This window comes from Cyphomyrmex costatus, unplaced genomic scaffold, assembly GCF_001594065.2.
Source record: "Cyphomyrmex costatus isolate MS0001 unplaced genomic scaffold, Ccosl1.0 scaffold100, whole genome shotgun sequence".
NCBI lineage: Eukaryota > Metazoa > Arthropoda > Insecta > Hymenoptera > Formicidae > Cyphomyrmex > Cyphomyrmex costatus.
Genome location: NW_017274955.1, coordinates 2,475,998 through 2,489,242, shown reverse-complemented (window position 1 = coordinate 2,489,242; position 13,245 = coordinate 2,475,998). Strand labels below are relative to the sequence as shown.

General features: G+C 31.8%; 2 protein-coding genes across 2 annotated transcripts; one reads left to right on the top strand and one right to left on the bottom strand.

Moving 5' to 3' along the window:
- Hrb87F (Heterogeneous nuclear ribonucleoprotein at 87F) lies at positions 1–5,952 on the bottom strand. The gene is made up of 7 exons (XM_018536829.1): positions 5,823–5,952; positions 4,599–4,810; positions 4,026–4,338; positions 3,462–3,714; positions 2,332–2,547; positions 1,929–2,094; positions 1–78 (listed from the first exon to the last, which is right to left on the bottom strand). Exons 1-6 carry the CDS (start codon positions 5,841–5,843, stop codon positions 1,964–1,966), a joined length of 1,146 nt encoding a protein of 381 aa, XP_018392331.1. The 5' UTR covers positions 5,844–5,952; the 3' UTR covers positions 1–78; positions 1,929–1,963.
- Positions 5,953–9,686: 3,734 nt separating this feature from the next.
- Positions 9,687–13,245, top strand: LOC108771379 (RCC1 and BTB domain-containing protein 1). Its single transcript, XM_018536653.1, has 10 exons — positions 9,687–9,771; positions 9,842–10,041; positions 10,404–10,556; positions 10,628–10,952; positions 11,044–11,177; positions 11,284–11,553; positions 12,533–12,657; positions 12,746–12,843; positions 12,914–13,044; positions 13,147–13,245. The coding sequence occupies exons 1-10, from the start codon at positions 9,687–9,689 to the stop codon at positions 13,243–13,245; spliced, it is 1,620 nt and encodes a 539-aa protein (XP_018392155.1).

The window sequence follows — 13,245 nt, the reverse complement described above, 5'->3', positions numbered from 1 at the left end:
GCCTGCCTGCTCCGATACTAAACAGTACAGAAGTACTGACGACTAGAAGACAAGTAGTAGTAGGAGTAGTAGCTTCACCTGAGGTTCAAAAGTCAAGAAATCTGTTAGTTAAACTCTTTAGCCTGTGCAAAAGACCAATTGGGTCGTGAACAAGGCATTTCCGAATCTTGGGATCTTTTTAAGGCTGTAGATTTCTAAAGACATCACTTGGATTCCAAGAATTTTTTAATTTACATAATAGAGAAATATTTTACACTTTTGTTTTATTTCATTTCGAATTATATGGATATTTAAGAATATCAAATCATACACAATTAAGTTTCCTAAAAATTTTTCTAAAGATGTTTACTTTACTATTTTTATTATTTAACATTGTAACTACGGATGTGTGTGTGTGCGCGCGCGTGTGATTCTACATCCACATATTTCTAAATAAATTCTAAGTCCCAAAATTTTTAATGGAATTTTTAAATAAACAGATGCTACATTATTTTCAAATTTCTAAACAAGTTACAATTCTTGAATTTCTATGTTTTTGTTTTATTCAATTTTCAGATATGTAAATTTTTAAGAATCTGTAAGACTCATATGTTTTTAGAGTTTAAAACCAATTACAATGTTTTATATCTATTAAATCTAGATTTTTTTTGTGAAATTTAAGATCTATAACTATACTTGTGAATTTTGAGAAAGAATTTTTGAAACTTTTGAATTGTTTAAATTCTTAAAATCTGAAACCTTATTACATAACATCAATATTTCATTATATTAAACTTAGAATATTAAATTCCAAAAGACAAACTTCCTGGAAAATGTTTTATATCCAAACCGTTCTGTTGAAATTAAAAAAATAATACTTCATAATTTAACAAATCATTTTCTGTAAAGATCTAAAATAATTCTTTTCTACATTCTTGGATTCCTTAAATTCTCGATGCCTGATATCCTGAGATTCTTAAATCCTTGAGACCTTTAGAGGTCCTAATATACAAATTTGTGTAACAATAATAATTATAAGAATACTTGATATTAAATGAATTCCTTCAAGAAAATCTTGCCTTTTTATCATACTATAACAAAATATAAGAGCTAATCATCCTACGCATATGTATAAAATGAAAGAAATACTATTCTTTAATATATTGGATGAAATACCGTAAGATATGAGAAGTAAAAATAGATTATATCATTTTATTATTCTTACCTAAATTCTGATCTACACTTTCGAAAACGTGCTAATTGCAAAAATAAGAAAAAAAAGAACGCCACTTGGATTGCCAAATAATTGAGTTAATTATATAGTCACGCTAGAAAAATGATATAGCAAATATTGATATTAATAGAATAAACAACAATAGCTAAAAGATGTAATATTACATTCTAATTACATTGTTTGCACAAGCCCTAAAATTATGTGTGTATGCATATATATCAACAGTAAGACAATTATTATGTCTTCATATATAATAATAAGATAATTTTTTTAATGCTATTTTGCCTCTCAATAAATGTTTAATACATACATACATACACACACATATATGTATATATGTATGTACATTAGTTTCTAATAATGCTTAAATAATATGAGCAAGATTATGTAAACTAATAAGAATTAATTATAAGAATTAATTCCATAAAATTAAATAATTAATAAACTGATGCTTAAAATAAATTAATTTATACAGTTAAAATTATCCATTAAATATATAAATCAAAATTAATGGTATCATTTATAAATAATTAACAAAATAAAGAAAATAAAAAAATTATTTAATATCGCATATATCTGAATCAAATTCTATGAGAACTCAAATTTTGTAAGAAATAATTCGACATTTCTGAAATTTTGCAATTGCCATAAATTTTAACAAAATTTTGAAATAGTAAATCGATAACTATATTGAAATAATTATTGAGTTGCTTACCAGCGAGAAGGGTCAGCGATATGCTCAATGTTCTCTTAGTATCTCCTTCCACTGCCGCCGCCTCCACCGCCCCCCATGTTTCCACTTCCGAGAGAATTACCTCCATAACCACCTTGGTTACCATATCCACCACCGCCACCACCGGAATTTCCACCACCCATAGGACCTGCAGTATTATAAAAAAAAAACTACAGGTTAACAGAAACAAATGTTTTTAAGTTGTATGATGAAATAACGTAGTAACTGTGATATGAAGTACATAAAAAGACACACATAGTAATAAAAAAAAATAAAAGTCAAAAAATTTTGATATATTTTTTAATGTTAATAATTATGTAGATAACAGTTTGACAGAAAAAAGAATCAGAAGAAAAAATTATCATATTGAATTTCAAGAAGAAACCTTGTCCACTGAAGGGTGGTAACCATCTGGAGTCTCCAGATTGACGTCCACTAGGGCCCGAATTAATGCCATATGGTGCCGGTCTACCACCCGAATTGAAATTATTGCGCACTGGGCCACCGCCGTAACCCTGTTGATAACCGCCACCAAAGTTATCATTGCTCCAATTACCGCCACTGTTGTAGCCACCCTGTCCGCCTTGATTCCATCCACCTCCTTTAAAACGCAATAATTAGTATCTCTTTTAAATATTTCCATTGTTCGAAATAATGAAATACTGTTACGTTATTCCACTCTGCAGCAGAGAGAGTGTTTATTTTTTTTATCATTAGTGTAATAACATTAATAATTGTCAAATACTTTATAAAATTGTGTAACATTAAATGGAAATAATTTTATGTTATTGTGTTCATTTTTGTTGATGTTTTATGAAGCTTTGTTTCTTTATGTTTATTCTTTGCTTATTTCAGTAATTTTTTATCATTTCATATAACATTATTCTTTAGAATACAAAATCTCTGCGCTGCTACTTGACCCTGGCACGATATCTTAAAGAATCATCAATTAGATCAGTGCAAACGTTCTTACCGACAAAAATTAATATATCTATATATGTCTTAATACAACTTTATCGGCAGAAAATTTATGATTTTTGTAAATTAGCATCTCTGCATTAACAGTTGTGCACAACAAGCCATAGAGATGTCATAAAAAATATAACCTTACATTTATAGTATATTACGATAAAAAATGGAGCTAAATAAAGAGTATATTCGCCTCTGTCTTTAATATATAATGTATCGATCTTATTGTAATAAAAAGAATTGAAAAAATCGGCAAGAATTTTTACACTAATCTAATATAATCCAAAGCACATGATATACCGAGAGAAAAAACAACAATTATTTGTTAAATAAATTATTAATATTAGATTTGCTTGTGTGAGAAATTAATAGTTTTCAAATCCACTCACATATTTATAGCCTTTTTTTCTTTACACACTGAAATCAATTTCTCATAAGATTACTAAATACAATGACATCATCAATGCAAGGGTCAACTCAATTCTAAGAGGAATAAGAGAGAGAGAGAGAGAGAGAGAGGACAAATATCTTCTAACAAACCTTTACCTTGATTCTGATTCTCCCAAGGTCCATTACCCCCCCAACCTCCTTGATTACCTCCACCATATCCACCCTGATTACTGCCATTGTTCCAGTCACCACCACCGCCACCGCTGCCGCGTCCTCCCCAGCTACCACCGCCTTGATTACTACCACGGGGTCCTCTGCCTACACCTTGGCCACTGCGGCTGCCGCCACCACCACCACCACCACCACCACCGCCTCCAGAAGCAGATGCCATTTCTGCTCTGCTCAGAGCCTGCAATAAAAATTATCACATTAATAAAATTATAAACTATTCAGTCGATTCAATTTGGATTTGTAGAAAATGAAGAAACAAACTGTATAGAATATTTTATATCATATCGAATACGAAAACATTAAAATAAAATGTCACAAATTTGAAATATTTTGTGTGTGTGTATGTGTGTGCGCCGTTCGCGTAAAATATTAGAAAAGTTAGAAAAAGACACTAAAAGAATAAAAGATCGAATTTGTCTTGTAGAAATTCTTAATCAATCTGTATAATATTCTTCTTGAATAGAATTTTTGAAGATAAATTCTTTTCACCTTTTTGACATCAACGTGTTTGCCGCGAATCTGATGATTACGCTGTAGACAGATCTTGTCGACAGGATCATAGTCATCAAATTCGACGAAACCGAAGCCGCGTTTCTTGCCAGTCTCCTTATCAGTCACTATGCTGATCGAATTTATGCTACCATAACTTTGGAAATACTGTCTGAGATCTTCTTCCTCATGGTCATCCTTTAAACCACCAACGAAAAGTTTCTTTACAGTAGCCCCTGCTTCTGGCCGACCTATTTCTTGCCTAGGGACTGCTCTCTTGGGCTCAACTACTCTACCATCTACTCTGTGAGGCCTGAAAAATAGTTTAATTTGTTATCTATAAAGTGAACACATCTTCTTATAAAAAAATAATTTCTGCAAAGAAAAAAATGATATAAATTAATATGAGAATACAAGCAAGTCCTATATTACTAAATCAACATTTTTATATCTCATAAGATTAATTTTTCAATTTAGATCAAGTGTTTTTTATTTCTCTCTATAAATATTATACGTTTCTAACAATAAGATCTCAGACCTTTTCTTACAGTTCTACATAAATCTTTTTTTTACCTAGCATTCTGAGCATCATCTACCATATGAGCACGGGAATAAGTGATGAAACCGAAACCTCTTGAACGCTTGGTTTTGGGATCTTTCATAACCACCACATCTACAATCTCACCCCATTGTTCAAAATGCTTCTTAAGTGAATCATCTGTTGTTCTATAATCCAAGCCACCGATAAACAGTTTTCTAACATGTTCTGGCTCATTTTTACCATCCTGAAATATTTTTAATATTATAAATTATCACTGCTTAATCATACAAAATAAAATATCTTTAATTTGTTCTTTCAAAAGATTATTAGTGACAATAAAAGTCTAAGAAGAAAAATTAACAAGATATTAACATTGTTATAAAAATAAATATTATTTTTTATAAAACTGATTTTAATTTACTTGAATACAAATATTTATATATATATATATAGTTTATACATATAAATCTATTAAAGAATTAGGAGTAAAATCAAATTAAAAAATTTTAGAACAGTTAAAGCTTTTTCTGCTTAACACCATCATTAGTGAAATAAAGCTTACAGCATATTCCAACCGAATATAGCTGTATTAACAAAGCAATTGCTTCTTTTTTGTAATTTTCTGTTTACTTATTTAAATTCAATGTACTTATCTGACATTTGTATCATGGAATTGTTAATAGATTCCGATCGAAATTATTTAATTCCTAGATTTTAAATTATTTATTTCCTAGATATTAATTATCTTTAATTTAAATTCCGAGCAAAACTTGTTACGAATAATTCATACATATTCCCATAATACGCTTCATAATATGTATCCATAATATATTCCCAAACTTGCTTACAATTTGTTAGGCCAATTTTTACCAATGCAGATCAACTTCAATCTCAATTACTTATTCTTAATTTTTTTCTAATCCTTAGAATAAAAAAATGATAAAAAAGTAAGTTAAATCAAGATTAATGGATCTTTGATAAAAATGGACTTTAATCATTTTAGATTAATTTATTATAAAAATTCTGTTAAAATATTGACCATTAAATTCGAACACACAATTTCGTGTTTGAAAATATTTCACGAGATACATTACTTTTGATATTCGTAACGAGCATCGGAATGACGAACATTTTTCGACATTGTCGAAGTACAGTGAAATATTACAGGCTACGAGCGTCGGAATGAAAGCCGAAATGTTTCACGCTGAACGCCTAGCGATAAAGGAATGATTACATACAGCGAGACGAATACTCACATCATGCTCCATCTTCACCATTTTAACGGACTTAAGCGGAATCGAAGATCCCGTGAAACTTGTACGAGCAGAGTACAACGCGTGTCGATAGCAAACGGTGGAAGAAACGACGCTATCACGGCACGAACGATCGATTCCCAATTCCCTAATCCTTGCGCGCACTCATGTGAACCCCGAGCAAACTAGAGAACCTCTAGAGATGCGTTCCAAAACTTGACTCCATCTACTCCGAGTATCTTTTATCCTTGTTCAACATTCTGGGTGAGCAACAAGGATAAAATGAATTATGACTGACAAAGACGAATTTTGGAACGCAGCCTGGGTTGCGTTCCGAAATTCGAATCTGTCAACTCCGAGTATCTTTGTTCAACATTCGGCGAACAACAAAGATGAAAGATACTCAGAGTTGACAGAGTCGAGTTTTGGAACGCACCCCTGGAGATGTGCGTAGCTCGTCACATCAGTCAAGTTAATGATTGGGCGCGTTCAGCGGACTCAACAGTTGTTGAGTCAACGTATACTACGTTTACACGGTTCGATTTACGCAGAAGTTATAGAGCCCAAACACACACTTTTGCATAACGCATAAAGCATGTGCATGAGGAATTTCATTGGCCCATTTTCTTATGCATGGAGTCAATGAACCAATCAAATTCTTTATGTATATGGTTTATGCGTTATGCAAAAGTGTGTGTTTGGGCTCATGGCATCGATGTTATGAAAGTGGCCAATCCCAGTCATTCCATTCTTCAGACGAATAGCTATGATTGGCCAGTTCCATAACATCGATGTTATAACTTCGGTGTAAAGCGTGCCGTGTATACGTAGTAAATAGTGAGCACTCGTTGTTATTGGTGTATTCTTTTAGATCTAGGCTGCGGCGAGTTGCCACTACGAATGCTTTGAAGCGTTTCTTGATTGGTCAATTTATAAAATTCTTTCTTTTGATTGGTCAATCAAACGCTTCAAAGCATTCGTAGTGGCAACTCGACCGCACCCCTAATCAGAATTTTATATCTAGATACTGAGGCTGTGTTCCAAAATTGACTGCCATTACTGGATCTATAGTTTACGTCACGCGTACTATAGGTTTTCATTCCGGGCAGTCAATTTTGGAACATTCCCTATATAGTATCAAAATGAAAATTTAAAATAAATAAAATGTTTTTAAACTTTTTAACTTAATGATTAAATATCAAATTACTTTATTTTTATAATTTTTTAAAATTACCATTTTACTAGCCTTCATAAATTACTGACTAATTTACAGTGAATTATATATACCGAGTAAAAATTATCGTAAAATTTAGTCATTTTTATCTCTACTTGTAAGTCTTCTCAGCTAAGCGTCGGAGTGGGGACAGAGTAAAGAATAGGAAAAGGCGGATGCGAATACTCACGTTTATGTGGTGCTTTAATTTTCCCCTCAACAATTAATCCATACTTCATTTCGTGCCCTAAGTCGCTGTGAAGGCACAATATGTATTATCCAACATGATCGCTCAGCAAATAAAAATGGATTGAAATAGATTAAAATGGATTCAGATTTTTCAGAAATACACGCGCGACGGATTCATGAATGTTAAAATGAATCCTTTTCAATCCTGAAAACATTTTTATTTATTTATAGAAATTGCACGAAGCATATCTGTATGCCTTTCAATTCAAAAATAATGGGCGAGTTCAAGACAGCAAAGCTAGGTATGTATGTACGCTTGTTAAGCGATTAAATATAATTAGTTAGATCTATAAGTAACAACCTGCAATTATGTTTATTTGCTCGGCGAGCAGGCTAGCAACTTTTGTCAACTTGAACGTGCCCACTTTTTCAGTGCGACATGAATACTGTTCAATTCAAAATTTTGAATAGGAAACGCAGTTTTTCAATTCAATTGCATTCAATTGAATCCAATTGAATCCAAAAACAGTTTTCGCTGTTTAAAATACGCATTCGAATAGACAAAATGTCCAATCCATTTTAATCAATTCTCGTTTGCTGGGGCGGTAAGCACTGTAATCAACTGCGATTCGTTAATGTGGTTGGATCTTATCTTTGATTCTTCGCTGAATTTAGCAGCAGGAACCAAGAATTAAAAACACTGAGCGCCCGATGTATGACCTTACATATGCTATAAATTAACGACCAAAAGCAAGCAGAAATAGAAGACGGAAACATATCACGTATTATTCATCGTTTTGCAATTTCTTCTGTACATATATATAAGTGATAGATTTTGTCCTCTATATAATACGTATGTATATTTTCTAATTCTAATTAATAATTATCATACGATTAAGATTAATATAAATATACATATTATTTTATTAAATAATACTTTGAAACGGGAGCGATCAGTATTCCACGACATAAAAAATAAATTTCGAATTTATACGTGTATATTGATTATTTCTCTTACTTATCTCCTACTGCAGAACAATACCTTTAAAACTTTTTTCCATATAAATGTATGTGTTTGCGTGTGTGTCATACATAAGGAAAAAAATACATTAGCAAAAGTTCTGTAAACAGACTGGTAGAGAAACCGGCATTCTGTACATATACTTGCAATGGTATTTCAATTAATTGAAATTATACCGTATATGACTGTATCCGTTGGTATTAATTAAATTTTAATATATTAATATTAAATAAAATTAGTATATATGTATAAAAGGCACACAATGTGTTTGTGTACATTTGCATTTTGCGATGTTAAATATCGTTGCCAAATTTTATTTCAGGGAGCTTGTTATGGTTTTTGAAAATAACAATAAGTAACTGAATTTATACATATAGGCAATTTCAAGTAAACTAATTTGAGAAATCATACAATTATATAAGTATATATGTATAAGAATAACTTTTGGGCATCGCTTATATTCCAAAATAACAAATTTATTGTTTCGTTTATACGCTAAGCGTATACCAATAAAACGTAAATATTTCACGAGATGCGAAGAGTCTTTGACAAACTAGATATTGTAATATTTAATAGAGTATGCAGAAAGAAAATTGAGACCGGCCTTTTAGGCGCGCCGCCATTTTGAAAATTTCAAAATTGAAAACATCGTCGTAAACCGGTCTGACCGAAAAAAGAATATTCTTACGTGAAAGAGCGTTCAATTTTCTATAAAAAACCGTCTATATTTCATTTTCAAAATTGCCTTTTATGGCCTCTAACGACAAGCGAAAAGAGCACTGCGACGAGGAAGCCCAAAAATTGGGTGGCCGGTTTGGCATGGAATGCCTCATATATATATATATATATATATATATACACGATAATGTATGTTTACCTTGAAAAGGCGAACAGCAAATATTCCGCAACATAGAGATAGGAGTCCGATAAATTTGTACATATGCATTTTTTCAACTTTTCTTTCCACAAGTATATTACACACAACATATAAAAACATAAGGAAAGAAAATGAACAGATGCCGCTCTATAAAAGATGATAGGATCAAGAACTGAGTTTCTCTCTTTTTCTGTTTATACAATATAATTGTTTTTTTAATGTTCCTAAGATTTTTTATTACTTATTGAGTATTTTTTATTACTTATGGCAGATTAAATAGAGGAAAAATTTTGACTTTTTTAACTGTAGACTTAACAGAAATGAAGCACTACATACTTGTTCAGATTTAATATATTTTATGTAAAGGACCTTTCTAATATATTATATATTAGAAGATCGTTTATATATAAGAATCTCTCCTCTGTTATATTTAATCCTCTTTGGATTTGTCGATCGTTGGCTTGGTGGCGAATGCGATGATTTCAAAAATAACTACGGCGTCCGTAAATGATGATCGTATCTCGATTGAAACGGAACGGAACAAAGAAGTTAATATCTTGAAGCGATATGTGCTCGGATTTACGTAGTTGGCCAATCTTCAATTCACTAGAGCCGGAGTTCGTCTCCCACATTCATATGGTTTTTGTATATGGTAATTCGCTTTATTCCCTCCCTTTCTGAAGTAGTCATCTTGGTAATGTCTCCCTTTCAATTTAAAACAGGTAAGGGAAATGAAGCCTTAATCGTGACGAAGGACAAAATGGTATACGGTCTAGGTAAAAACATTAAAGGTTGTTTGGGGATCGGAGACCAAAATGCCACGCTAGAAATGAAAAAAGTAGTGGATCTTTGCGGGAAAAATATTAAGACGTTCGCATGTGGCATGGGACCTCATGTTTTGGCGCTCACAAAAGAGGGAGAGGTAAGAAGTTGCCAGTAGGTTGTAGATCAAATTGCAAGTTAATGTCTTTGCAGCATATTTCATTAGAATATCTGCATATTATAATTTCCATCTTTATCGAATATCCATAATTTTTACTGAATGAGAATTCATTGAGCGTTGAGTTTCACGCTGTAATCTTGTAAAATATATTATACAAAGAGTTAGATAATTAATATGCTTATATGTTTGTGCAAAAAGAAATTTGGATTGCTCTTGTTGTTCTCAGTTGTTCTTTATCAATGCATACAGTAATTCAGAAAAATTGTCAGAAATTTCACGATAAAATCGTGAAATAAAACTATTTTGTACGATTAAGTTAATAACAGCAATGTCTTCGAAAGGTATACGCTTGGGGCTCCAATTATTATGGCCAACTAGGGCATGGTGGAGTAGATTTCGGACCTACAAACGAGCCTAATGTAGTGAAAGAGGACATCATAGATATTGCATGTGGCAGTTACCATTCCGTCGTTCTAACCAAGGATTACAATAAAGTAAGTAAAATATTAAGATGCAGTAATGATATCCGTCTATTAATACAAGCTAGATAAATGATTTGATTTAGATTTACATGTGGGGAGATAATCAATACTTACAACTGGGTTATTTCCATTCTCAACGCTGTTCTTGTCAAAATGAAGAAAATTGTAATAGAAAATTCTTTTCTGTGGCTGGAATTAAATGTGAATTTTCACCCGAATTAACGTTCTTCAATGAGATGAAGATTGTCTATGTCTCCTGCGGCGAGACTTTTACCATTGTGATTATTGAAAATGGCAAAGTGTATAGTTGTGGCAACAATTGCGTCGGTCAGTTGGGGAGACCGAGTATTAAAAAAGTAGATCAGATCCTACGACAGGTCAATTTTTTGAATGATACAATATTCATAGGTAATTTTCGTCTTGATACAACAGTAAAAGACGAAGAGGATGATGAAAATGCAAAACGGATCGAAAATACATTAATGAACAATTGTTTCTCTTTTAGTCAAGGTAGTTTGCGGATTTGAGCATACGCTGGCGCTCACAGACGACAGAAAGATCTACGCTTGGGGCGGGAACAGTAACGGCCAGTTGGGAATCGGGAACAAACAAAAATCCAGTAAACCAATTTTGGTAAACTCATATATGTTTATCGTTTTCATAATAACAAGGAAACAAAGAAAAAAAAAGAAAACTAAAGTGAAGGTCATGAAATGATCAGTAGTTATATCATTATTAGGTCAAGTGTAAACTGCAACGGATAAAATGGATCGACATCGTAGCTTTGCCTGGCTATGCAATAAGCGTTGCTGTCAGCGAAGAAGGACGTGTCTATGTCTGGGGCGATTGCTGCAGTGAAAGCATCTTAACTCCAACCGCCACTTCGTTCTCAAATGTGCACGATGCAATTGCGTACTACGGGCCGAGAGTTATGCACAAACCGTTGGTTTTGTACATGAGCGAAGGGCCGAGCATATTAGAATCCTTGGAAGCTGCTTTCGATGAATCTGTATGTGTCATCATATTTCTGTTTTGCGAATATCTTATCATTCTCAAAATGTATTGAAAAAGGAAAAAATACCACTAAAACAGATTAGTATAGTTTTTTTCAGTTGAACTTCTTTACACAGTTCATCCTTTCCATCTTTTTTCTTCATGTTAAAATAAAAAGAAAGAAGATGAATTGTGTAAAAACTTATACATAGCTAAAAGGAACAAATGTCTAATTTTATTATTATAGTATCTATAATATATATTATGAATAATTATTATCAACACATTATTCCATTTATTACTATTGATTATATCGATTAAGATTTATCATTTCTTATTAAATTATAAACGATAATATATTTTTTTAATGTGGTTTAGTAATAAACAATAAAGGAATTAAAAATGAGCATATACACCACGACGCTGGATAGATTTACCGAAATTATATTGTATTTCGTATAGAATATTAAAACGAAATTTTTATTATTATATTAGTAAACGATTAATGTGACAATCATCGGTAAACGAAATCGGTAAATGCGCGCCTTACTGATGAGTCCAGTAATGGAAGCTGGGACGAACCGCCATATTTAAGTAATATTCTTCGCAATATATTAAATTAATTTTTCTTCGTTTACCGATGATGGTCATATTAAAGGACGAATCGTTTACTAATAATAATAAAAATTTCGTTTTAATATTCTACGAAATACAATATAATTTCGCTAAATATATCCAGCGTCGAGGTATATGCTCATTTTTAATTCCTTTATTGTTTATTAAATTATCTTATTTTAGTCATAGTGTTACTATAGCTTGAGTCTTAAAAAGAATGTCAAAAAACTTTTTGGCTTAACAAATTAATTGGTAGAACTGTGTAATATAATTTATTCTCGAATTTAATTGATAAATGTTACAAATATTTTACGTACCAATCTAATATTGTATAGATTTGTATAATTGCCTAATTATTTTTACTCTTTTTTATGATACAGTCTACGAGCGATCTCAAGATACAAGTGGAGGACCAATTTATCCACGTGCACAAAGCTATCTTAAAGATCCGCTCTGAGTACTTTAAAGCCATGTTTCAGCACAATTGGACAGAAAACAATCAAAAGTATAATCATTTAATAAAAAGTTAATGTTATTCATGTTCAAAATTTTTCAAGTTTTACCTATTTTATCGATGTTCTTCTCTCCGATAGTGTCATCAAACATGATTACTTTTCCTATGCAGTCTACAAAGCCTTCCTGAAGTACTTATATATCGATGTAATCGATTTACCTATAGAGGAGATATCAGGTCAGTTGAGTACACTATGTATGCAACCTTCGACCTGCTTTTACGATTGAAACAACATTTTTCATTACAGAACTTTTGGATCTGGCTGAGAGTTACTGCGAGAAAAAACTCAAGCATTCCTGCATTCAGATGATAAAGCAAGGAATTACTGCGTCAAATGTCGAATATTTTTATGGTATTGCGGAGAAGTATACTTTAGAGGTAGTAAAATACTGTCACCATTAGCACTTATTAACATTTCATTATTACAATATTATCTATTTATGCATATGTAATAATTGAATGTCGTTGTCAATTTTTTAGGAGCTACAAGAATTCTGCATCAAGTTCGCACTTATTAATCGTATCTCTTTACCTCAAAAACAACGCACACCTCGAATGAAGAAGAATGAAAGTCACTAG

Excerpts from the sequence above, each read along its gene's own strand:
- Hrb87F (XM_018536829.1), bottom strand. The coding sequence starts at position 5,843 with ATGGTGAAGATGGAGCATGAT. Across the intron at positions 4,339-4,598 it reads GATGATGCTCAGAATGCTAG|GCCTCACAGAGTAGATGGTA; the intron begins GTAAAAAAAAGA and ends ACTATTTTTCAG. Across the intron at positions 3,715-4,025 it reads AACACGTTGATGTCAAAAAG|GCTCTGAGCAGAGCAGAAAT; the intron begins GTGAAAAGAATT and ends TTTTTATTGCAG.
- LOC108771379 (XM_018536653.1), top strand. The coding sequence starts at position 9,687 with ATGTGCTCGGATTTACGTAGTTGGCCAATCTTCAATTCACTAGAGCCG. Across the intron at positions 10,042-10,403 it reads CGCTCACAAAAGAGGGAGAG|GTATACGCTTGGGGCTCCAA; the intron begins GTAAGAAGTTGC and ends TGTCTTCGAAAG. Across the intron at positions 10,953-11,043 it reads GAATGATACAATATTCATAG|TTTTAGTCAAGGTAGTTTGC; the intron begins GTAATTTTCGTC and ends CAATTGTTTCTC.